Source organism: Patiria miniata, unplaced genomic scaffold (genome assembly GCF_015706575.1).
Source record: "Patiria miniata isolate m_02_andy unplaced genomic scaffold, ASM1570657v1 HiC_scaffold_5, whole genome shotgun sequence".
NCBI lineage: Eukaryota > Metazoa > Echinodermata > Asteroidea > Valvatida > Asterinidae > Patiria > Patiria miniata.
The window spans coordinates 11,130,500-11,153,720 of NW_024037072.1; the positions used below are offsets into that span (position 1 = coordinate 11,130,500).

Here is a 23,221-nt window from a genome sequence, read left to right on the forward strand (position 1 = left end):
GAGTTGTGCGAGTGAACGGTATAGTTACTCACAGATATTCTACTAGGTCTCGCAATAAGCACAATTTATTCCTACTAGTTCAGTCGGAAAAGGGGGGTATCGTGCACCCTCGGAAATCAATTTCTAATCAACGTTTCTAGGTCAGAAAAAATGCGTAGAATACGATTTGCTATGTTAAAAAATTAAAAAAATGTCCCACGTATTGTTTTTATGCAAATTAGTGCCGCCATTACCGAAAAATCTATTTTTCATTATATCTCAGCCAATATTGCAGATAACTGAACGAACTAGGTGTCTAAACCCATGTTTTCTAGGTCAGAGATCACAATAAAACTATTCTGGAAGTGACTACATGTGTCTGTGGCATAGAAATATGCAAATTAGTGCCGCTAAGGCCAAAAAAAAAATATTCGGTCTCTGGTCAGACCAAAGTTCCGGAATTGACGCGGCCACGCGGCTTTTTTTTTTTTTTTTTGCTTTTTTTTTTCTTCTTCAAGCTTGGATTGTACAGACAAGGTGGGTACTATTTTGCTTTTTTTGGTGTCCTCATGTACATTGGTGTCCTCCATAATTTGTTTTGGTGCTTTAGATCATTTGCCTTGGTGCAATTTCCCATTCCTTGGCGCTCTTTGGTAAAAAAAAATTGAGCAGGTACGGAAATAGAGGGCGCTGTTGGAGCTACCGCGGAACATTTTTGAAAAAAAAAGATCGACGCGCATGATTAAAATCGACGCGCGCGCTGACCAGAGACCGACATATTTTTTTTTTTTGGCCTAATACCGGAAAATCATGTTTTTGGCATATCTCGGCCAATATAGCACATAACTACACCTACACCATAACTATGTGTGTCTTTGGCATGAAAATATGTAAATTCTAAATTGCCGGTTTATCAAGAAAATGATTTTCAGCCAAATTATATTCAATTTCAGCCAATATTACAGTTTATTTTGAATATGATGGCTTAAAATAAACTTTGATAATTATTGCTTATCAGAAACCCTTCTGTCAACATTAGCTGCAATATTGGCCGAGATATTGGCTAAAAATCAAATTTCTGATAAATCGACACTTTAGAATTTACATATTTACCTGCCAAGGACACACATAGTTACTTCGTGAATGGTCTTCTAATGATACCTGACCCTCAAAGCATGTGTTTAGACACCTTACTTGTGTAGTTATGTGCAATATTGGCCGAGATATTGGCTAAAAATCAAATATCTGATAAATCGACACTTTATAATTTACATATTTTCATGCCAAAGACACACATAGTTACTTCGTGAATGGTCTTCTAATGATACTTGACCCTCGTAACATGGGTTTAGACACCTTACTGGTGTAGTTATGTGCTATATTGGCCGAGATATGCCAAAAACATGACTTTCCGGTATTTGCGGCACTCATTTGCATATTACTATGCCACAGACACATGTGGTCACTTCCAGAATAGTTTTATCGTGATCTCTGACCTTGAAAACATGGGTTTAGACACCTAGTTCGTTCAGTTATCTGCAATATTCGCTGAGATATAGTTACAAATAGATTTTTCGGTAATGGCGGCACTAATTTGCATAAAAACAATACGTGGGACATTTTTTGAATTTTTTAACATAGCAAATCGTTTTCTACGCATTTTTTCTGTCCTAGAAACGTTGATTAGAAATTGATTTCCGAGGGTGCACGATACCCCCCTTTTCCGACTGAACTAGTAGGAATAAATTGTGCTTATTGCGAGACCTAGTAGAATATCTGTGAGTATCTCGGACTGAGGTAAAGAAAGAAGAGAAGGAATGAGGAAGAAGGTTATTAACAAATTTAAACATAAAAATACCCGTGTGGAGTTGATTAATGTCAGTTAGTTTGAGCGTGTTTAGTGATGTGAAAAGAGGTGCAGTGTGTTCACGTGGGTGAGAATTTGTGCAAATCCTGATAGCGCGCTTTTGTATTATAGTGAGCGGATGAAGCTTAGAGTTAGTTGCATGTGCCCAGACGATATTACAATAGCTAAGGTGAGGAAGAATAAGAGAGTTATAAAGAAGAATCATTGACGTCTCAGGGAGAAAAGAGGGGAGCTTAGCCATTACGCCGGTGTTCCTAGCTGTGACTTTGGCAATAGCTGAGATATGCTCACTCCATGAGAGTTTCTCGTCAATTGTGACACCTAAAAACTTGGTAGAGAAAACTCTAGAGATAAGAACATGATCGATTATAATAGGGTACGGATTAGAGAAAGAGCCAGATTTAGAAGAAAAAAATCATGTACTTCGTTTTGCCATGATTTAAGGAAAGCTTGTTTGCCCTGAACCAAGAAAAAACTTGATTAAGTTCCGCATTTAGAGAATTGACAAGAGACTGGAGATTGGGATCGGTGTGCAGAAGGGTGGTGTCATCAGCAAAAAGCGTAAAAGAGAGAGACGAGGAAGAACTAGGCAGATCATTAATGTACAGAAGAAATAGAAGGGGACCAAGAATAGAGCCTTGAGGAACACCATGAAGAATACCTTGCTTAGACGAAGAATAATTATGAACAAAGGTAAACTGCTGTCTGTTGGAGAGATAACTGGAAAGCCACTCATGGGCAACACCTCTAACTCCATAAAACTCAAGTTTGGACAGAAGGATAGAATGATCAATCGTATCAAACGCTTTAGAGAGATCGATGAAGATTCCAATGGCGCTCATCTTATCATTTAAGGCAGAAGTGAATTTGTCGATGACCTGAATGAGAGCCATGTCGGTGGAGTGCTTGCTGCGAAAACCGTACTGATGAACGGAAAGGAGGTGGAAGCGAAAAATGAATCTGGATAGGCGATTATAGACAAGTCTCTCAAGTATTTTTGAAAAGCAAGGAAGGATAGAAATCGGTCGGTAGTTATGAATATCATGACGACCTCCAGATTTGAAGATGGGTATAACTTTGGCAATCTTAAGATTAGATGGGAACTGGCCAGAAGAAAAGGAAAGATTGAAGATATAAGACAAAGGACGAGAGATAAATGAAATAACAGATTTTATAACGGAAGGACTGATGCCATCAAATCCACAGCTATTGCTGTTGCTGAGCTTATTGCCAATATCAACAACTTCTAAAAAGTTTGTTGGTGTCAGGAAAAATGAGGAGGCGTAGGAGCCATGCAGATAACTGAAGAAAGAAGAGTCAGCGGGGGGGGGGGGGGGGGGGGGGGGGGATTTTGCTTGCCAAAGATGCACCAATGTGAGAAAAATGAGTATTGAATGACTCCGGTATGTCAGGGGGACTGGTGTAATTGCAATTGCCGTCAGACAGATTATCGGGAAGATCCACCTGATTTTTTACTGCCTAGAATGTGATTGATCTCTCGCCACACCTTTTTAAAACTAGATTTATTTACATCAAGTCTATGTGCGTAGTGATTCTTCTTGGCTTTTCGGATGACGGCCGTCAAGCGGTTACGGTAGACCTTGTACGTGCGGGCGTTGGCATCAGTTGGGTTCCGAAGAAAACGTTTGTAGAGTCGGTTTTTGTGATTGATAGAGTTGATAATTGACCGAGTAATCCATGGTTGATTCCTGACTGACCAACTAACCGATGAACAGACATACCAAACGACCAAATGAGCGGTCAGCTGACCCACTACTTATCTTACCAACTAACCGACCAACGTAGCCGACCAACGTACCGACCGATCAAGAGACAACCTGTCCACAAATCCTCTCAGCTATGTGTAATACCCAGGCCTCTTCCCCAAACCTCCATCCCGACTAATCCCCACATCCTGCTCACCTCAAACGCACATATTTGTTAAAGATCTATAACAGACTCTGCTTTCTCTAATAATCTCCATGGTTTTTTCAGAGGATGAATACCCTATTAGACTTGTTGATGGTTCATCCACTACGGAAGGTCGCGTGGAGATACTGGCCAACGGCGAGTGGGGAAGAGTATGTGCCGAGGGTTGGAACAGCAAAGCCGCCAGTGTCGTGTGCAGGCAGCTCGGCTACAACAACGGGTCCAGCATACCTGTCGCCAATAAAATCGTTGGGTGGCGCACAGGCGTTATACACCTAAGTGATGTGGACTGTAGAGGCGATGAAGAGAGACTGATAGATTGCTCATACCCTTCCTTAGGGGCTTATTCTGGGTCCTGTAGACGACATGGAACTGATGCTGGCGTTATTTGCAAAGCAGGTTTGAAGTTGTATTTTTTTATAGGCCAATCTAAGCATAATGTCACTTTACACTATACACCATGGCGAAAGCCGTTGTTCTGTTAAACCGTCATAGGACTGTTGCTTCGGATAATAACCGTTACAACGCTTTCGCCATTGAATGTGGATGTATAGTGATGAAAGCATGCTCGGATTGGTCTATACTTCTTTAAAAGGCATAATTTATGTTGCAAAACCCAATCAGACAGGGACCGACAACGCAATCCATATGTAAGCCTGATAAATGTCAAATTCCGTCCCTTCCCAAGAGCTATTGTGATGGAAGTGTGAGGTGAAGATCATACGACTGCACACACATTGCTCAAATTTTATTTTAGTACACGTACATGTAGGTCTACATTATTGTTTGTAACAAATCATAGCATTTTTGGCTGTATGCAATACGTTTTTTTTCTCCCTTGTTAGATGAAAACTTTTCTATCCGTTTAAGTGGCGGCGGTAACCCAAAATCTGGTCGTGTAGAGCTGTTCTTCAAAGGTCAATGGAGCACTTTATGCAACTTCGAATGGGCTGATTCGGACGCTGACGTTGTTTGCAGACAGCTGGGTTTCCTTGGGCCCAGTATCGCAGTCACTGGAATCATCCCGGATGGGGAGCTGCGTCCCTTATATATTTCGTTTGAAGCCTGTCGTGATGATGAAGCCAGGCTGGCGCAGTGCATTCTTGAGGAAACTGTCCTTGGCCGCTATGGTTGCAGACGCGACACTGCTGCGGAAGTGATATGCCAAGCAAGTAAGATTTTAATATTGTAATCAAAGTAACATCTATCTAGCATGTTTCAATTTGTGATAGGAGAAAATGTGCTTGAGATGCATTGTTAGGGATGACGAGCTCATATTTCAAAACCATCAGCAATGAATCCAGGTAAGTTTTGGTACTTGGAACCCTGAAATTCAGTGCATATATACCTCACGCACCCGCATTTGTTTGAATGTAGCGCGTGTAGCATATGCTCAGATTTCTCGGGCCCCGGCAAGTGTCAAAGTTTGCTAGACTGGATTTCAAATAAGAAATATTGTTGATATAGCGCACTCTAACGCCGTAGCGCCTTGGCCGCGCCTGTCATGGACCGGCTGCTTGTTAAGGTAACTAAATCAAAATCAATTCTTGGATCAAGACCATGTAGAATTGAGATAGGATCCCCCAATTTGTGTACGATTTAAGCCTCTCAGGATAGCTCCTGGAGAGTTTTCAGCCTGTGTTTTTATAAAATATATCCAGTCAATTAATCATGAGGCCGGTAAAAATGTCACTTGATCTTCAGCCCTGAGGCACATGGGAAACAAAGGCATTGCAATATTCAGTGTTTCACTCGCAAGCATGGTGAATGTAAAGCTAATACTATTTAATTAAAAAATTGTATCACATTTTGCGTGAATTGATGAAGAATTTAATGTAAATCACAGAATATTGGTATTCACATTCACACAGATGAAACTTTCCCAGTTCGTCTTGTGGACGGTATGTCCTATGCATCCGGACGAGTTGAAATATTCTTCAACGGCCAATGGGGAACCGTTTGCTCGCTTGACTGGGACTTGGCAGACGCCACGGTTGTATGCAATCAGTTGGGCTTCGACGGAGCAGAAGCTTCAGTCTACCAGTCTCTCTTCGGAGAAGGCACCGGCCCTGTTGTAATGAACCGTGTTCAGTGTAGCGGCAATGAGAGCAAACTGGCTGATTGCCCTTTTGACGGATGGGGAAGTACAGTTAGCACTTGTGAAAACACCGTAGGCGTCATATGCAATAATTGTAAGTCTCCAACTGTTGATTGACCATGGACCGAGTCCCTTATATGCGTTCATTTTCAGTCACAATTTGAACCCCGCGGTCTTTTTATTGGTCACGATCATTATTTTATTAGTGAAAGTTCTTCAACATGAAAAAAGGTCCAACTAATGCCAGATATCAAAATGCGCGTGCATGAATGAAAACTATGGGCCAGTTAGAGGTTTAATACTTGAACTTTATATTATGACGTCATTTAGTTAAAAATGTCGGTAAAACCAGCTTAAAAAGGTCAAATGGTCTTACATAGCATGATTTATTGCAGGTCTGATTTTGAACCTTTCATCTTTCATTTTACATGTGCTAAGCATGATTATAGGAACAATGAATTAAAGAATGTCGCACCCGATGACCATGGGCGTGTTCAGGCATTCAAACCGTGGACGAAAAATGCCAGAGAACAAATCTTTTGTTCTGGGTCGTGTACAAAACATATGGGAGTCTTCCTTAATAGTTATTACAAACAAAGGAGGGACAGTAGGACGTCCACGATTGATGGTTTGAATACGACTGTGTGCGTTTGTAGGCTTCATGGCACGGATTCATACTGCCGTTGTCGTGTTGGAAAAAGACTCTAGAATCCTGGGGATAAGTTTAGAGGCAATAAACTTAATGTATCGGCTAGTAGTTGTAGGATTCTCATTAACTTCCCCCCAAATCTTCCTGCAATGACGTCATAAGTATTGCTTACAACCTGATAACTTCATTGCTATAGACGGTTCCGGTGAAGTTTTTCCAAATCCCACAAGTTATACCAGATACAATTGTATATGTTTTAGAATATTTTGTTTTTAATTTTAATCCATTTATTAGCGGCCTTTGGACAAACGTGCCCGCCCCCAGAATCATCATATATTAACGGACTCCCAACCATCGAGGTCATAATTCCTCAGGGACAATCGACGACCAACGTGAACTGGACACTACCAACACTTGTCAACGTACCAGAAAGTTACGAAGAATACACGACGTGCAAATCCATTGGTGATGAGACTTCCCGTAGGCCGTGCGCGAGCGGCGGGTCGTTTGGCATCACATATGACCCATGGGCCCAGTTCAACAATAAGACAGAGGTGGAAGTGGTAATGGTGGTTGATGTGGATGGAAATAACTCTGTCAGTCACCGATGTACGTTCTACATATCCGTCCGAGGTGAGAAACCCTTCTCCTCGTTGTGTGCGTGACACATATGTCACTGACCACTAATTGGACTCACTCTAGATGCTACAAGTTTTAATTGGCCAATGCGTCTTAAAGCAGCTGATCCGCCACCTTGGATCCCCAAAACGTCACGTTCTCCAGTTTCGGTTTGGATTTTTGTTTCACTTAAAACAATAAGTCCCCTTTAGGCCTATTAAAATAATCAATTATTTGTAAGATGCTGGCCATCCTAGGAATAGCATTGTCCATGCTTATTTTCGCTTCCTTAACTACCCTTTAAAACCAGCATTTACTGCGCGTGCGTCATGTGTTACTCAAGATAGCAGAAGCTGCGTCAATTGCAATGCGGGGACATTGTCAGCCAGTCCAGTTAGTAATGAGATAAGTGACACGTAAATTGATTATGGATAGTGACCTACCCACATGGATTAATGGTCACCGGCTTAAATGGATAGAGCGGTGGGTACGAGCAAATGCCTCGCATGAAGTGCAACTTTGTCTCAAAATGTCATTTTACATCCATGTTTATGTAAGACAGCCTATGTACACCCCTGCCCTTAAAGTCAAACACCACCTGTCAATCGACGTAAATTGTTTTTCGCAGAAGTGTTCTTCACACCAGTCAGAGGTGAAATTAATCCTTTGCTTCGGATTCCCGTGGAAGGCCACAATGTGTCGGCTACCACCTTGGCTTACGACTCAAACAAAGGTACAGTTTTCTATTTATAATACTTAATGGTTTTTCACACCAACACACAAACGATGTTTGCTTTGTCAATATAACCCCGATCGCCACATGAGACGAATTCACCGAAATTGGGACGAATTAGAATGCTGCAAATTTGAAACATACTATGAAATACATTTTTGGTGGCTTTTTTTGAAATTGAAATTGAGAATTGAGCTCGACGATGTTCTGGAACGAGATTAAAGTATCGTCCCATGGAATTTGTGTAATATAAGTGTTAAAATAACTGGGATATCTACATTTATTTGTTTGATAAAAATTAGGCCACTGTCAGGAGGAAGTGACGTATAATCAAGCGTTTGGCTCTGTCACATGGCCTGCGACTGAGGCTGGTGTACAGGTGGAATCTGTGCAGAAATGCCCACCGATGACGTTAAATGGTAAGACTTGAAAAGCGAGCCGAAGTTGCCATTAGACTGCTTCCCGTTAAATGATAACCAATCGAAATAACAATAGACAGTATAGCCATTCTACAATCGTTACCTGCGTGAGATATCAGAGACGGAGCATGAGCTTCATAAAAAAAATCAAAATGGACACGACACTAGTATATACAATCAGATCAGCTGAGCTTTCGATTTAGAGTGAAACTGTTAATTATCAAATATGAGAGCGGACCCTCGTATTGTGTTACGGTAGCCCTCAAACGAGCAGCAAACATGGTGCTTTTATCTTTATTTAGCTGGTAGCCCAGTCGGCAGGAGGAATTGCTTACAAGGCAGTCACCAAGAAGAACCCAGATGGGATGATCCGCAATATCAGAGCTGTGATGAACGAGTAGGCCTACAAAGTAACGACACGCTCACTGGATGGCAAGTGCCGGTATGTTACTGAATCAGCTTCAGTGTCAACGAACCGTGGTAAAGATGAATCTGGTAGGGGCCTACTGAAACTCTTGAGGGCGCCCACTATCATTTCAGGTCACTGTAGTGTAGGCGGCCGGAACCGTAGGCATCAAGCAGAAAAATAATGCTCAGGTGACACAAAAAAACAGAGAACTCAGGTAGAAAAAAACCCTGAGAAATCATGTGATTCTCTTGAAACATTTAGCGGCATTAAATTCCGACGCAAAATAATCGCAACCATGCTCATGTCACCCACGACGCGCGCGTCCACCACGATTTTTTTTACGGTGTTAGTTCTTTCTTCATGTATATGTACCCATTATGATTCTTAAATGCTGTTTTGTGTACATTTATACATGGCCTAGTTTAATAATTTATTTGTTTTGCTATTGGGTTTAATAGAACCGTATTTTGTTCCTGGTCTGTCATTCTGTCATTAGGTGTCGGTCTGTTGACAGGTCTTCGTTCCGATCCGTTGCTCATTTTTGGTTGTTTCTGTCTGCCCAAAATGGTCTCGTTAATTGTCTGTATACTTGTCACATTCTTAAATTATTTTTGTTTATTTTGTCATTCACTATTACAAACTTAACTATAGGTCCCTCATATTCCATTTTTTCCTTTACATGTATCTTTTCCTTGATTAGTTTTGTTCTTAGGTTTTAATGCTAATGTGCTTGTATTAATATTTGATTATTAATAACATTATTGTAACAACATGTAATTTTTGACGTTTTTTCATATTAATTTTTTTAATGAATGTTAAGCGCCTTGAACGTCATTTTGAAGGATTTGGCGCTGTATAGGATTACTATTATTATTATTATTATTATTATTATTATTATTATTCCATAGTATAGACAGTCATGTGCAGTGATGTAGTGCCTTGATGCTGGGCCTTGGCCTTAAGGCTGCCTTAAGGCTGGATTTTAGGGCCTTGGCCTTGGCCTCGAGGCTTGAGGGCAAAAGCCTTGGCCTTGAGGGTTCAGGGCCTTGCAATTTTGAGTCAAGGCTCTTCAAGGCCCATACATTTTTGCATTTTCCAGATAAATCTGTTTGAAATGTTGCTGTTACCATTTTAATCGTATTACCATGGAGGAGGGAAGCACCCTATAGATTTGTGTGTTGGGCACACTTCCACTTTTATAGCATCACATTTTGTTACCATTGTAATAGATTTGCTGCAAAAATATTCCGTATACTTGTGGGGCTAATGAGATGATTACTTTAATTGCATATAACTATGGAATAGATCTGATTGGTATATGTCTCCCTGATAGGCTTAAGTGCTAAAGATTTGCATATATCTGTTTTAGATAATGCTGATATTTCTGACCATGTTGGGCCAGCAAATAAAAATTTCCTAAATCAGTTTCTTGGATCCCCCCTTTGTTACACTTGGGAGAATTGTGCGTCAATATAGAAGTAAATCATTATTTTGTTTAGTTAAACCATATTGAAGACCTGAACTTATACTTTAATAGATACAGTGCAGTCATAAAACGGTGAAGGCCTATGAGAGCATGTTGATTGCAATTAAAGAAATGTTGTTCTTCGTAACGAGCAATTCGTGATGATAAGGGCGGATCCAGGGGGCCAAAAGGGGCCATGCCCCCCCCCCAAAAAAAAACCCGAAACCATTTGTTTTTATGTGACGTCGTAATAAAGGCAGGCAATGAGTACACCACCATCTTTTCCTCAAAAAACATCGGTTAAAATGGTCAGAAATTGCCTCAAATCGCACCACAGAGCATCTCGAATCCAAAAATTTTTTGGGGCCCTTAAGCGGGCCCCGAAGCCCAAGCCCCAATTTTTTGACTCACTTTTTGGGGAGACCAAAATTTCTTTGCCCCCCCCCCCCAAAAAGAAAATTGTGTTCTGGATCCGCCCTTGCGTGATGATGTGCCACTCATGCAACTATAATTAGTTCTATATCAGTGGTCATTTCATAAAACAGGGCCTTGGCCTTGGCCTTGGCCTTGAGGGTTAAGCCTTGGCCTTGGCCTCGAGGCTTGAGGGTCAAAGCCTTTGCTCCAACACTGGTCATGTGACTTCTGTAACAACAAGGGAATAAAGATGTGCTCAGCCGGTTCGGCTCGAGCCATTATCAGCGCGCATTCCACTGATGCGGTCTTTAATGTACTTGTATTCCCGTTCACAAATAACACAACTCAAACATTATACAATTCCAACGATGTTATTGAACAGAACGCGGAGCGCCGGTGTAGTGTGCTGTAGTGTGGTAACCTTGCAGGATGTATGACGAAGTTGAATGCCAAAAGTGAAGGCCGGAAAGAAAATGGGAACAAAAAGAAAAAGAAGAAAGAAGAAAAAAAATCGGAACAAAAACAAATGCTTTTCCGCAACTATGCGGAAAAGCCAATGAACAGAGCATGGTTAGGATTTTTTGCTTCGAGATCCTGCTTGTTCCACGAATCACACGATTTCTCAGTTTTGTGACCTTAGCATTATTTGTTCGCTTATTGCCGACGGTTCTGTCGCGGTGCAAGAAAATCGCAGGTCCACCTAATTATAAGTCCGCCCTTATTGCATCCCTAGCAAAGGCGCCTTTGCTAGGAGGCACGCGTTAAAAGCAGTTATGCTTTCATTTAAATACAGTAATTGCTTCCACGGATGTATCTATCAAAGCTTCATGGCTCGTTGATTAGTGATATGATTAGTGATTAATTCAAGATTTAGTATCCCTATATGCTACTGGATTTTTGCTACCCTCGTCTTCAGGTTTCTTCAAACGGAAGTCACGTGGCCAAACTTCTTTCGGAGATAACATCTTCGGAGATGTGGAGCAATGGTCAACTGTCTGCACAGAATATCAACACAATAGCTGACATCTTGCAGAACATTTCCAGTGCTGGTGTCGGCCACCCTCAGGTATGTGTAGTACAAATCTAAACTTACGTATCAGTGAATTTTACTGCAATTTGAGACGTCCAAGACTTGACTTTAGCACACAAAAAAGACGAATGAGTTGCTATTTTCAGATCAGATCGCAAGAAAACGATGGTTTGTAGTTGTTCTTTGGCAAGTTGTCTAGACGATGCATGTGAGGGATTTTAGCGGAGATAGATCGGTTGCACTGCAGCCATCTTCAAGGAGGGATGTTTGTTCAACAGAGATACGCATGAGCAGACTGCCTGTCAATTCATTATTAATGAAGTAACATAACAAAGCACACCTCCAAGAGCCTTGCTGAATGCAGTCGATCTCCGGATCGGAGGGTATACAACTCATAATGTGAAGATAATTTCCAAGTGGTAGGCCGGAAGGAGTGGGTTCTGTTTCTAATATTGCTGTTTTCGCTTGTATCCTTTCCAGTCAACTTGCGGACCTTTTCAAATACTAAAAAAACAAAACACTGTTGACTGACTGACTCCCCAATCCACCGTCTCCCCGACACTTGTGAATTCTCACTGACTAACTGGCACTTATGACTTAATGGTCGGGGAGCAGCTTTAATTAATTGGCTTGCCCATTTATGTATGTCTTATGGCATGCACTGCACATGTGAGTTAGTTACCACTACAGCATACGTTACCACTACAGCTTCTTTTACGAACTTTTTAGCCATTCCGAATTATGGACTTGCTTCACTTGGCTAGACTTATCGTTTTTAATGAAATTGTTAATCGGCTGATTTTGCACCTGCAGGTTACTAATGAAGTTCTTGACGTTGCTGATAAGATCATGCGTACTTTGAAACGCCACGACGCATCTGACAACACGGAAGCAGGCAAGCTTGTCAGCATTGCACAGTCAATCGAGACTCAGGTCTCCTGGACCCTTCGACAGCAGGGTGAGGTCAGTGTCCAGAAGGATTTCATCAAAGTCAAAGCGGCCAACCTCAACTCCTCCGATGTCAGCGACGGTCTGAGCTTTGCCTTGGTCCGACTTCAGAACGGTCTACCGCCCTCTGATGGTTCAACGCCGGAGGATGAAGCCTTTTCCGGGTCAGAGGTCAGAGTTTATGAGAGCAGCGTCGAGATACCAGATGAAACGATTGCAGCCGTCAGTCTACCATCCAATCTGTTGGCATTGGTCGAGGCAGAGAATGGTTCGTATCAGCGGACGGGTTTGTATAGTCCGCTGACCTATATTAACTGAACTGGCTTACAATGTCAAGGCATTGAAGGGTGCGCGCCTGCAAATAAATTCCCATAGACACTAGTGCTAAATGTCCATACTTCAAAATTCATTTAAAAATACTCAGAACTCTCACAGGTATTCAAGCTGCACAGAAAAATGATGATCAACATGTCATCTTTCATTTTCTTTTCAATTTTGGGTGGGTTGACCATTGACTTTTTGAGATATTCTCACCCAAATAAGAACACCCCTAAAACGAATGATGTTTCCCGAACTGGAAAAGTAGCCATTTTGAAAAAGAATCCCTCCACAACATGGCTAAATAGCGCCACTTTCGGGCCAGATTGCATCCAAAATGCTCAGAATTGGAAGCTCCAAGTCCAGGCCAGAGGTTCAGTGCCACATGTCTTCAATTCCCCAATTCCATGGTTCTCAGAACTCTCTAATATAGAATATTTTGAGGGTATAACTTTTATTTATGAGCTCGGCGGACGGATTTTTGGTCTATTTACAGGCGTGCACCCTGAAGTAGCCGTCAGCCATTATTGGTCACCCATGACGCACGCGCAGTTAACGCGAGGTTTTTTTGTACACGAATAGTTCGTTGGATGTCTTCTTTTGAGTTAAAGGGAAAAAACAACATTTGCAAACATCAAAAAATAAAACTACCAAGTGAATGACAGTGTAAAGCATCCTGTAAAATCATGGCACCTGGTATACTGTCATTTTCAAGAAAAGGGGTATTTTTGTATCAATTTTAAACGCTGGTCGGCCGACCAGCGTTGGAAAAAACCGGCTTTTTTTTCAAATACTGACCCATGTTACATGGGGAATCATGGCCTTTGCAAAAAGTGGTCCCAAATTTGTATGGGTGGTAAATATCGGTTTCCATACCTGCCAGTCGATGCCCGTGGCAAACTGAAATTAGCAACTTGTGATGAACAGACTCTCATCAAACTCCTAGGCAAACGACTTGGCCAAGAAGCCCTTGAAAAAACTAAATATGGCACCAGTACTCAAAAAGCAGAATCAATGAACCATGCCTTTGCAGTAACCAACCCTAAGGCCACACTAACCTTCTCAAGAAATGGTTCTTGTCGAGACCATAGCGCAGTGCACTTGGTGAATAACAGACACGCCAATTCAATAGTCAAAAAGTGCGCAGCTGCTGGTTGCCCAGTAACTGCAGGCTCCCCAGCTGCAAAAGCCCTTGCTGAAATGGATAAGAAACAAAAACAGTATGTTAAACGTGCTAAAGGTCAGGAGTACAAAACACGCAGAGCACAATTGCGTTCTCAAAGATTCCAGCTGTATTATGCCACACGGCCACTGTATAAACGTGGCCAACTGGATCCTAAGCCAGACGATGGTTTGAAAAATGTCTGCCACATCATCCAATCTGAACACAATTACTGCAAACGTTTTTAAATTATGTTTTTGGAATGTAACTGACAAATTTATTGTTCATTACGATACCTTAAAGCAGGCACTCTCGGTACCCATCGTGCCCTTGGCACTGCTTGAGTCGTTTGCAGACTTTTCTGCTATTATTTACAGCCCTAGGTTCAAGGGACAAATGCTCGAAACAAACGCACAATGAATTCTGGCACAGGTGACTTACATCCCACTCCCGTGGCAAATTTACATTTCCGGTGTGTGCCATGTAAGCCGCCCTGTGCACAGACTTCAGAGTGCGTTTGTTCGAGCCTGGCATTTTCATTGAAATGATGCCATAGGATTTTTTTATGCATCCCCGCCAAAGCCGGCATCCTTTTGAAGGCTGAAATCTGCTCTTTTTTGCAATCGCCCATTTAATTCTGGCGCACCACGACTCCATGTCGGCCATTTTGTCTCAGTGTTTTTCAGGAGCCCAGAAATCCATTGGCTAAAAGTTTTTTACCTTGGATGTGAATGTCCACCCTTCACCATCCATTTTATTACAAGTCAAAATTTGATTTGTACAAGCTCAAACAAGTACAAACAATATTATTCACTTATTTTTGTCTGAATAAAGAAAGAACTGTGCCTTCTCTGTGTTCGATTTCAATAATAACCAATTAAAATACCCCGAAATGGAAACAAAATAAGAACATGCACAGACTGGGGTGAATGACTCATTGTTTACATTTTTTTAACGGTTCACTTACATGTAAATGCTAACTTCCACAGTGTGTTGGCATTGAAGGTCCATCGCACTTGTTTGCTATCGATTACACACCTATGAACGGGTACAAGCCAGCTAGACTGGTTCCCTGACCTTACAATTCCACAATGTATGTAAACTGCTCTGTTTCTTCTTATATGGAGTCAGAGAACCAGACTACAGGAAAATGATTGTTTTTCTTGGTTTTTATAGCATTTTCGAACCCAAGACATCAAAAAAGTCAGTGTAACTTATTTGCTTATTTCCAACCCCCCAATTCCATCCATTTCTGAAAATTACGGCAAAAGCAAATGATGTATATTCTTTTTAAGGCGACGAAAATAAAAATTGGTATTTTCTAACTTTTTTTTTAAGATAGAATGAAAAAGTCTATTCCTAGGACTGGCCAACATCCAAAGGATACTAGGTTATTATGGGAAGGGTTGTTTTAAGTGGCAGAACTAAACTAATCCCAGCAGCAGAACGGGACCGCGTACGTTCCGGCGTGCACGTGACGTTTGAGACACATTGGCTAAGTAGCTAGTCGAATTAGTATAGGGGTCAGTGGTGTAGACTCAGGGTTAAGGGCTAGAATTGATTTCAGAATATTTTGTTGACATTTTATCCATAGATACAATTTCGTTTTTATGTTACCTTTAGGCAACAGCTCACCGATGCACATTGCTGCTCATTTCATCGCCTATGGTGATGACTCTCTGTTCCCTTCGACAAGGAAATCCTTGTCAGGAACAGGAACCCGTTCGGTTATTCCCGGTGCAGTAGTTTCTGTTGCTGTCGAGGATGTGGAGCTACGGAACCTGACTGAACCAGTTGTTATTCAGATTCAGGTAGGATGACGGGTATATACAGGACGACGTGGTATGGGGGGAAAGTCGTGAAGAGTAACAGCAAAATATAGCATTTTAAAAACAAATCTGTTATTAAATTTAAAGTGACTATTGTCGTCATGTAAAGCATTTCACTACTTTTTTAGAACTATGTATTTTGTTATAGGCAGACGTTTGTAATAAGGTTTTTTTCATAGATGTCTGTATTTAGATGTGGATTTCGCTGGTAGCAGGCGCATGTGTAATTGCTGGCCGTAGTAAGGTTATTCAGACGGGGCCTGAAACTCATTAAGACAGTTGCTAATGAGGCATTATCAGCCCAACATACTTACTTTTCGGGCACCTACAGAAAGCCACAAGCTATTATTCATCCAGTGTTCATCGTGATCTGACGAATATAGGGTTTGACTTGAGATTTGATTCTTGATTGTCTAATGGTTGACTTGATTTACAACTCTAGCTTCCAGTGATTATTAACGTCAAAGAGGTCATGTGTGTCTTCTGGGACTTCACTCTGAGAAACGGAGTCGGTGATTGGTCCAATGCTGGATGTGAGTTTCAGGGAGTGACCAATGGGCGACACAGATGTCATTGTAATCACGCAACCAACTTCGCAGTATTTGTAGTGAGTATATGTCCCTCGGATTTAAGTAATGTGGGATGTTTTCCTAAACATTTCTCCATTTTATGTTTTATACGGTGTGCATTGCTCATGACATGAGAAGAAATGACGACAGAAGGATGACATGAAAAGAAATGACAACACTTGGATTTTTTATCCTGTTTTGAGATTAAATTCAATCAAAATGCAATGTTATAAATATCCGGATAAATCACTGGATAACGACGAAAAGAAGCGAATTATTATGGTACAGTCGTGTGGTTGCGAAGGGCGATTTCTGAAGGTAACGTAACATTTTATTTTGAATGAAACTACATGCACACACATGTTCAAGTTGGCGGGTGAAATCTTTGAAAATTAATTTCTCCAGTTTAGAAGCCGTATCTTCATGCAACATTTGGGATTGGCCGGAATCAGTCAACCGTATAGCGCCTTCGGCGCTTTGCTGAACAATGCACGTCGGTTGTGTCGGCGGAAAATCCTCGTCTAAATTTTCCATGGAGATAGTTCTAGTTGTAACACTAGCGTTTGTAACAACAGATTGAGCTGAAATTCGGAATATTCTTAGATAATATAAGTGTTGAACTACTCGTGAAATAACAACTTGGAAAGATTCCTTGAAATTGAGGTTAATACTTGCATTTGGGGATTTTTCGAACGATTTCTTTCAGACTTGCAGGTCAGATTTACCAGTAGCCAGTATTGAAGTTTCGGCATCGATGACCAAGAATTTTCACTGACATGAAGTTAAGAATGTCGTCTTCCGTTATAATTTTACATTTCAATCATACTGAGCATATTTTCTGAGAAACACAACGTTCAAAAGGCCATGTTTTTGAGGTGCATAGATTTAACTGCTCTATTATGGCGTCTAAGTACGTAATCGGATTAGCTTTGCCCAACAACACCAGACGCTTTACCTTGGCAACCACATGACTGTACATTGTATACCTAAACAACTTAGAACAGCCGCTGCAGAGACACATCAATTCGTTCATTAGTTAGAAAACTATTAAATTCGGTCAAGTTTCAATACTGACACCAGGGATGATAGAGATGTATTGTTTTTATTTTGCAAGGAACTAAAAGACGAGTTGAAGTCGTACCATCGAGCATTGAATCCAATCACACGGATTGGCTGCATTGCATCAGCAGGGATGTACGCGTTCATGCTGTTGATGTATTTTCCGTTCAGGTAGAAAATGCTAATGTACTCATTTTGCGAGATGCCAATAAATTAACAAACATTGAAAATGTAACAGCGGAAATATTATCATACATAGCCCTACACTGTGTTCCACTTCAAAATAGTCTTTGAAATAAAACTGTTTTATGTTACGTATAGTGATGTTAATCTTGCTTTGAGTTTGGAGAAGTGTCTGTGAGATTTTTGATATAAGGAACTAAATTAAAAAATGTATGGGTTATGTATTTTTTTTGTAGGAAGCTGCGCGCACTGAAATCTGGCCAGATATTCGCCCAGTTCATCCTGTCGCTACTGTTATTGTACACTGTGTTGGTGTCCGGAGTGGAGAATGCTAAGGTATTATTGTATGTTGTATGATTGTATGAAAAGTTTACATTTTCACTGAGACCAACAACAACATGACATTATAAGTTACGTTAAATGTTATGTGGACCTTAACCCTTTCTTTGTGAATTTGAAATTCCAAGCTAGAGTCTTTTTAGTGTCTACTCTGTTTAACTCCGCAGAGTGGAATGAGGTACTATATACTGTAAAATCACCTAGAATAAGATTGGTTTTATTTCACCGACAGGGTTCAACCTACGGTTGTGTAACTGTGACTGCACTACTGCACTACTTGCCACTATCCACAATGATGTGGACGGCCATTGAAGCGAGAAACATGTACACCAATGCTCTGACGAGGCAAACTCCTACGGGTGGAACTTATTACATGATCATTGCGAGTACCGTGGCGTGGGGTGGGTATACTTCGATGTATGGGGAGCCTACTATCGTTTTACTGTCCGGTAGATACAATAATCTACAGGGTGAGTCAAAAAAGCGGAACCCAAACCCCAACAATTATTTTTGGATGCAAACATTACTAAAATTGCTCAATCCGTTCAAAAGAATATGACCATTTAAACACAATGACCCTAAAACCTCTTTCGTCCAAAAATACGCTTTGAAGAATCGTCGTCACAATTGTCTTCAAACATGGCCAGCGATAAAACCTCAGTTTAAAAGTTTAAAAATTAAACAAAGTCCTTTTGAAGGCCCGTCTTTTGAAAAAAGTGGATTTTATAAATCATATTCTTTGCCTTTAAATCAGGGTTATTGAGTACTACAGTTGTTGACAGTTGTTGAAACAAGTATTCTGTGTCATTTTCTTTGTTGTTCCAAACAGTCAGAATACACAATGAATTGGGATTGTTTTTGGACGAAACAGGTTAAAGGGTAATTGCGCTTAAATGGTGATAAATTCTTTGAATGGATTGAGTAATTTCAGTATTTTTTTCATCAGAAAGTGGTTCTGTAATTGGCTTTCCAGTCATGACTATGTTTGGTGCTACATATTTTTTTAAATATGAAATATATTTTGGGGGGTTTGGTTCTGGTTTTTTTTGTACTCACCATGTAGTGCATTGAGGACACTGGCTTATAGTAGCTTCGGATTGCAGAGGAATTTGTGTTTCTATGAAATGAAAAGTGGCCGTAATTTTGTTTTGTCGGCCATAAAATATCTTCTAATTGTGGGTGAAGGGACGGTTGGGACGGAGAGTAGAGGGCTTCCATAAGGAAACCTACAAGCAGGGGCGGCGGAACCGGGGGGGGGAGGCACTTTTCCCCCGAAGATTTTCCCAGGCCAATAAAAGTGCCCCGCTCTCTGTTATAAATGTGCCCCCTCGGGATAAAAGCAAAACTGGCACTCAAACGCACACGTATGAAAGCATTTGATTGCGCAACAAATAACATTGTCTTCTCTCTTGTAATGCTAAACTATCCCTCAAAAACACAAGTATACACAGAAAACCCAAAGTGAGTGATTTGACTCATTATCGTGAAAAAATGAGTCATTTTGTCCGTGTTGTGACACACTATATATAATATAGACTATAATATAGCTCAAAGTGTGTCCCAACACGGACCTATCCCAGAGCCCAGCTTGTGAATGAGGAGTGGAGCAGCAGACTGCTGACCACATCATCTCCGAGTGCCCCCTCTATCGCCCTCCAAACGAGTACCATTCATGGCCTGATCGACGTCGATGCTGATGCAGCAACTCCAGAGTGGCTTCTCAGCAAGCACCCAGAGATTTAACTCCTTTTTTGTTTTGGTTTCACACGCAAGACTACACGGACCCTTGTAGAGATGGGAAAAATACCCCTCGAAAACACAAATGTCCTTCTCGCAATAATAAATCTGTGCCCCTCTCGAGATGGAAAATTGGCCATCAAAGACAACAGTGCTCCTCTCGCGATATTCCTTCTCGAAGTTAAAAACTGCCCCTCGAAAGCACAATTAGTGCCCCGCTCGCAACATTAAAATTGTGCCCCCTCTCAAGATGGAAAACTGGCTCCTAAAAAATAATAGTGCTCTTCATGCGAATAAAACGGTAACTGATGAACTGGCCATCGAAAGCAACAATGAAAAAAAGGTCTCTCTGCATAACTAGGTAAAAGAAACACACTGAGCAAGATGGACAACGTATTCATAATTTGTTCCTTGTCATATAGGTGTATAGCGAAATGAACGGGACCATATTCTTTTCCTCCACTTTCACACCAACGGAAGGTGCCCCTTTTTCTGAGCAAGTGCCCCTTTTTAGTGTTTCCCCCTATAGTTTGAAAGCGTTCCGCCGCCCCTGCATACAACTTCACCAACTTCCCCTGTCGGATCAGCATCAAATTGCAAATTGGATGCTTATCGATGCAAATCGATTCTAAAACCGAGACTTCAAGCAAATTAAAAGAAAGGACCATCCTACACTCGCCTTATGCATTGTGCTTGCTTGTAGACTCCCAGTATGCTTCAAGCGTTCTACAAAATTATTGACTGACAAAGGAGTTATGAATATGTTATAATTTCAATGACATTGTGGCACTGCAGATATAGAGACCGCGTTGAGACCCCTATCGGAGTATTCCTCAAGGGATGCCATTGTAAAGATTTTATATAATAGTGAAATATTTCGAGTTGAAAAATCCTCAAGGTCGTGATCTCATTCAGTCTTCATGAAGTTACCTTTTTTTTCTCTCTCCCAGGGCTCCCACTGATTGTAACAGGAATATCGCTGATAGTTGCAACTGACCAGTACGGCACCGCTGATTAGTAAGAAATGCTTTTGTCACACAGCTGGTAAAATCGCTGCATGTCTGTGTTGAGATGAGATGAGGTTTGGTTCATCAGAAGATATAAACTTTGAAGTAACAGAAAATACACCACAGGAAAACGAATACAAGAAAGCTCCCAATTTCTTCAGGCTTATTAAAAACGACGTCTAATTTGCTCTATAAAATATTTGAATTAATGCTATAAAACAACAGAAGTGAAACGAAAACGATCCAAGTAAATCCAAAATTAGATTGAAGTGTTTAACTGAGTCTTAAAGTCATTGCTTATATATTGACGGCTTCTGATGGACTCGCGAAACAAGAATATTATTTGGTGAGATTAGACGAAATAATTATGTTCTCTCATCTTGTATCAAATTACAATAAAAATGCAAATCATAAAATACATATAGTATTACTTGTGCTGGTGCAGCAAGTTCTGTTTGGAATGATAATGAAAAATAATGATTCACTAAAACTTGGACTTCTTGAATCGCTCATTTCCAGCTGCTTTTTAGCGCCAAGTCTGACGATGTACCTGGGCATCCTCCTGCCAATCTGTCTCATTCTGGTCAACAACGTCGTCCACTTTGCTCTGGTGGTGCGCGTCCTGCGCAAATCCAAGAATGAGCCTCCCTTTTACGCGCAGATGACAAAACGCCTGGTGACGGCCGTGGGGATCTGCACTCTGACATTGGCTGCCTGGTATGTGGGATATCTTTCCCTGCAGACTGCGTCAGATGCCTTCTCAATCAGCTTCTGTGCGGTCAACTGCGTCCATGTGAGGCATAAGGTTTTTTTCTCATTTGTTTTACCTTTGTCACGTTAAAGTTGCTATCCCCGTGCTATTTTCGAGTTTCACCTCCCAAATAAAATATAGTTAAAATTTTATTTTTCTTGAAACACAACAGTTATTCTCTTTGAAAAAGACAACAAATAACCAAAACATCCGCCCAATGTCTTAGTTATGAAATTATTACTTTACACAAGTTGGATTAGCCTACATTTCTGTGCGGTCCAACCATAATTCGGGCGTTTCTTTTTGTGCTTCATGGGCGAAAAAAAAACAACCCAAAATAATTTACTTTCAGAGAGTTGAAAACGTCCAAAGTAGAAAAATATAGCGATTCGATCTATAATCATGTTGCAAGACCTTCGTGTTTTTAACCTCCCGCCAAATACTCCACCGTACATAATCGATTCCTTCTGCTTCTGTTTTGCTCGATTCCTAGATCTGATGAGAATCCATTCCGTCATACTATTATTCGATTTCTATCTTGCGTTGTTACTTGCATGAGGTTGATAAAAAAAGGACGACTAGTCAATTGCGTCCTATGAAAAGACCAAAATATACGGCGTTCAAAAGAATCGCGTAACACAAGTGATAGCCGATGTTAACGTACCGTCTTGGATGAAGACTCGATGTAATTGAATTATTAACACTAATCCTGCAGTTACAGGAAATGAACATCAATGACGTCTTGATTTGCAGGTTGCTTTTGCCTGCTTCAAAGTACACCTCATCGTCAAGGGAGACACTCTGTCCTCAGGCAAAGCCCATGGCGCCGAAGCGGCTGATGCTGGGAGCGAGGAGAACCCACCTGCCTCCCCGTCTAATGTCCAGATCGCCCTGCCTACTCTCTCGGAAGCTGGACCCGAATCGGATGGCAAGGAAGACGGGGATCAGACCAACCTTGCATTTGACGCGTCCTTGTAAAATTCAGTGTGGGATCAGTGACACGAGATTTTACTGGAGTACGTGACTCCCGGCACCCGGCAATATCGTACAGTATCTACAACGTGATTAGATATAGATTCATTTTTTTTTTTGGATTCATTGTTTCTTCACAAGTTTTATTTTGTCAAGGGCACTGAATAAGTGAAGTAAATACAAATCATGCAATTTATCGTTGAGATAAGACACACGCGGGAGTATGTAGTCAGTGCTCGGTACTAATATTTTAACGTAAAACGTGAACGTGAAGTTGCAAAACTTGTAGAGCAAATACAAAATTGAGACTGTCACATTTTAGAACTCAAGTAGTGGAGGAAAGCAAACATATACACTAGATGTTATAAATGTGGATGCATGTTAATTGTTTTGTCGTGGTACGTAATATTATAAATGAAAGTTGGAATATCGTCTTTGTTTGTTTTTGGCCCATTGGAAATTATTTGTGAAAGCGAGGCAAACTCCGCATCACTACAAAATGGTCCGGTAATTTTGTGGATATGATAAAACACATGCTTGAAATGGATTCGTATTAAAATACAACAAAGATTGGCTTTAAAATCTCATGAATGAAGACTGGTGATTGAATCTCGTACAAATCTTTGCCATTGACGGTCTACGTTGGCATATGCGGGCTTTTAATTGAAAACTGTTCTTATCAGAACTAAAACTACTTATAGCGAAAATTGATAAAAAGCAGGACAAGTTCTTTTCAG

At 40.9% G+C, this 23,221-nt stretch overlaps 1 protein-coding gene across 1 annotated transcript in view; it reads left to right on the forward strand.

The window, feature by feature from the left end:
* LOC119741460 (deleted in malignant brain tumors 1 protein-like) overlaps positions 1-23,221 on the forward strand; it is a 67,992-nt gene extending 44,771 nt beyond the window's left edge. Inside the window, exons 7-23 of the mRNA XM_038217215.1 lie at positions 3,842-4,174; positions 4,621-4,947; positions 5,647-5,967; positions 6,817-7,155; positions 7,769-7,873; positions 8,176-8,292; positions 8,595-8,734; positions 11,497-11,646; positions 12,424-12,826; positions 15,662-15,849; positions 16,310-16,474; positions 17,551-17,666; positions 17,915-18,014; positions 18,250-18,418; positions 20,705-20,771; positions 21,281-21,554; positions 22,266-23,221. Of these exons, the coding sequence (XP_038073143.1) occupies positions 3,842-4,174; positions 4,621-4,947; positions 5,647-5,967; positions 6,817-7,155; positions 7,769-7,873; positions 8,176-8,292; positions 8,595-8,734; positions 11,497-11,646; positions 12,424-12,826; positions 15,662-15,849; positions 16,310-16,474; positions 17,551-17,666; positions 17,915-18,014; positions 18,250-18,418; positions 20,705-20,771; positions 21,281-21,554; positions 22,266-22,490 (3,539 nt within the window). The 3' untranslated portion in view covers positions 22,491-23,221. The remainder of the gene's footprint in view (positions 1-3,841; positions 4,175-4,620; positions 4,948-5,646; positions 5,968-6,816; positions 7,156-7,768; positions 7,874-8,175; positions 8,293-8,594; positions 8,735-11,496; positions 11,647-12,423; positions 12,827-15,661; positions 15,850-16,309; positions 16,475-17,550; positions 17,667-17,914; positions 18,015-18,249; positions 18,419-20,704; positions 20,772-21,280; positions 21,555-22,265) is intronic.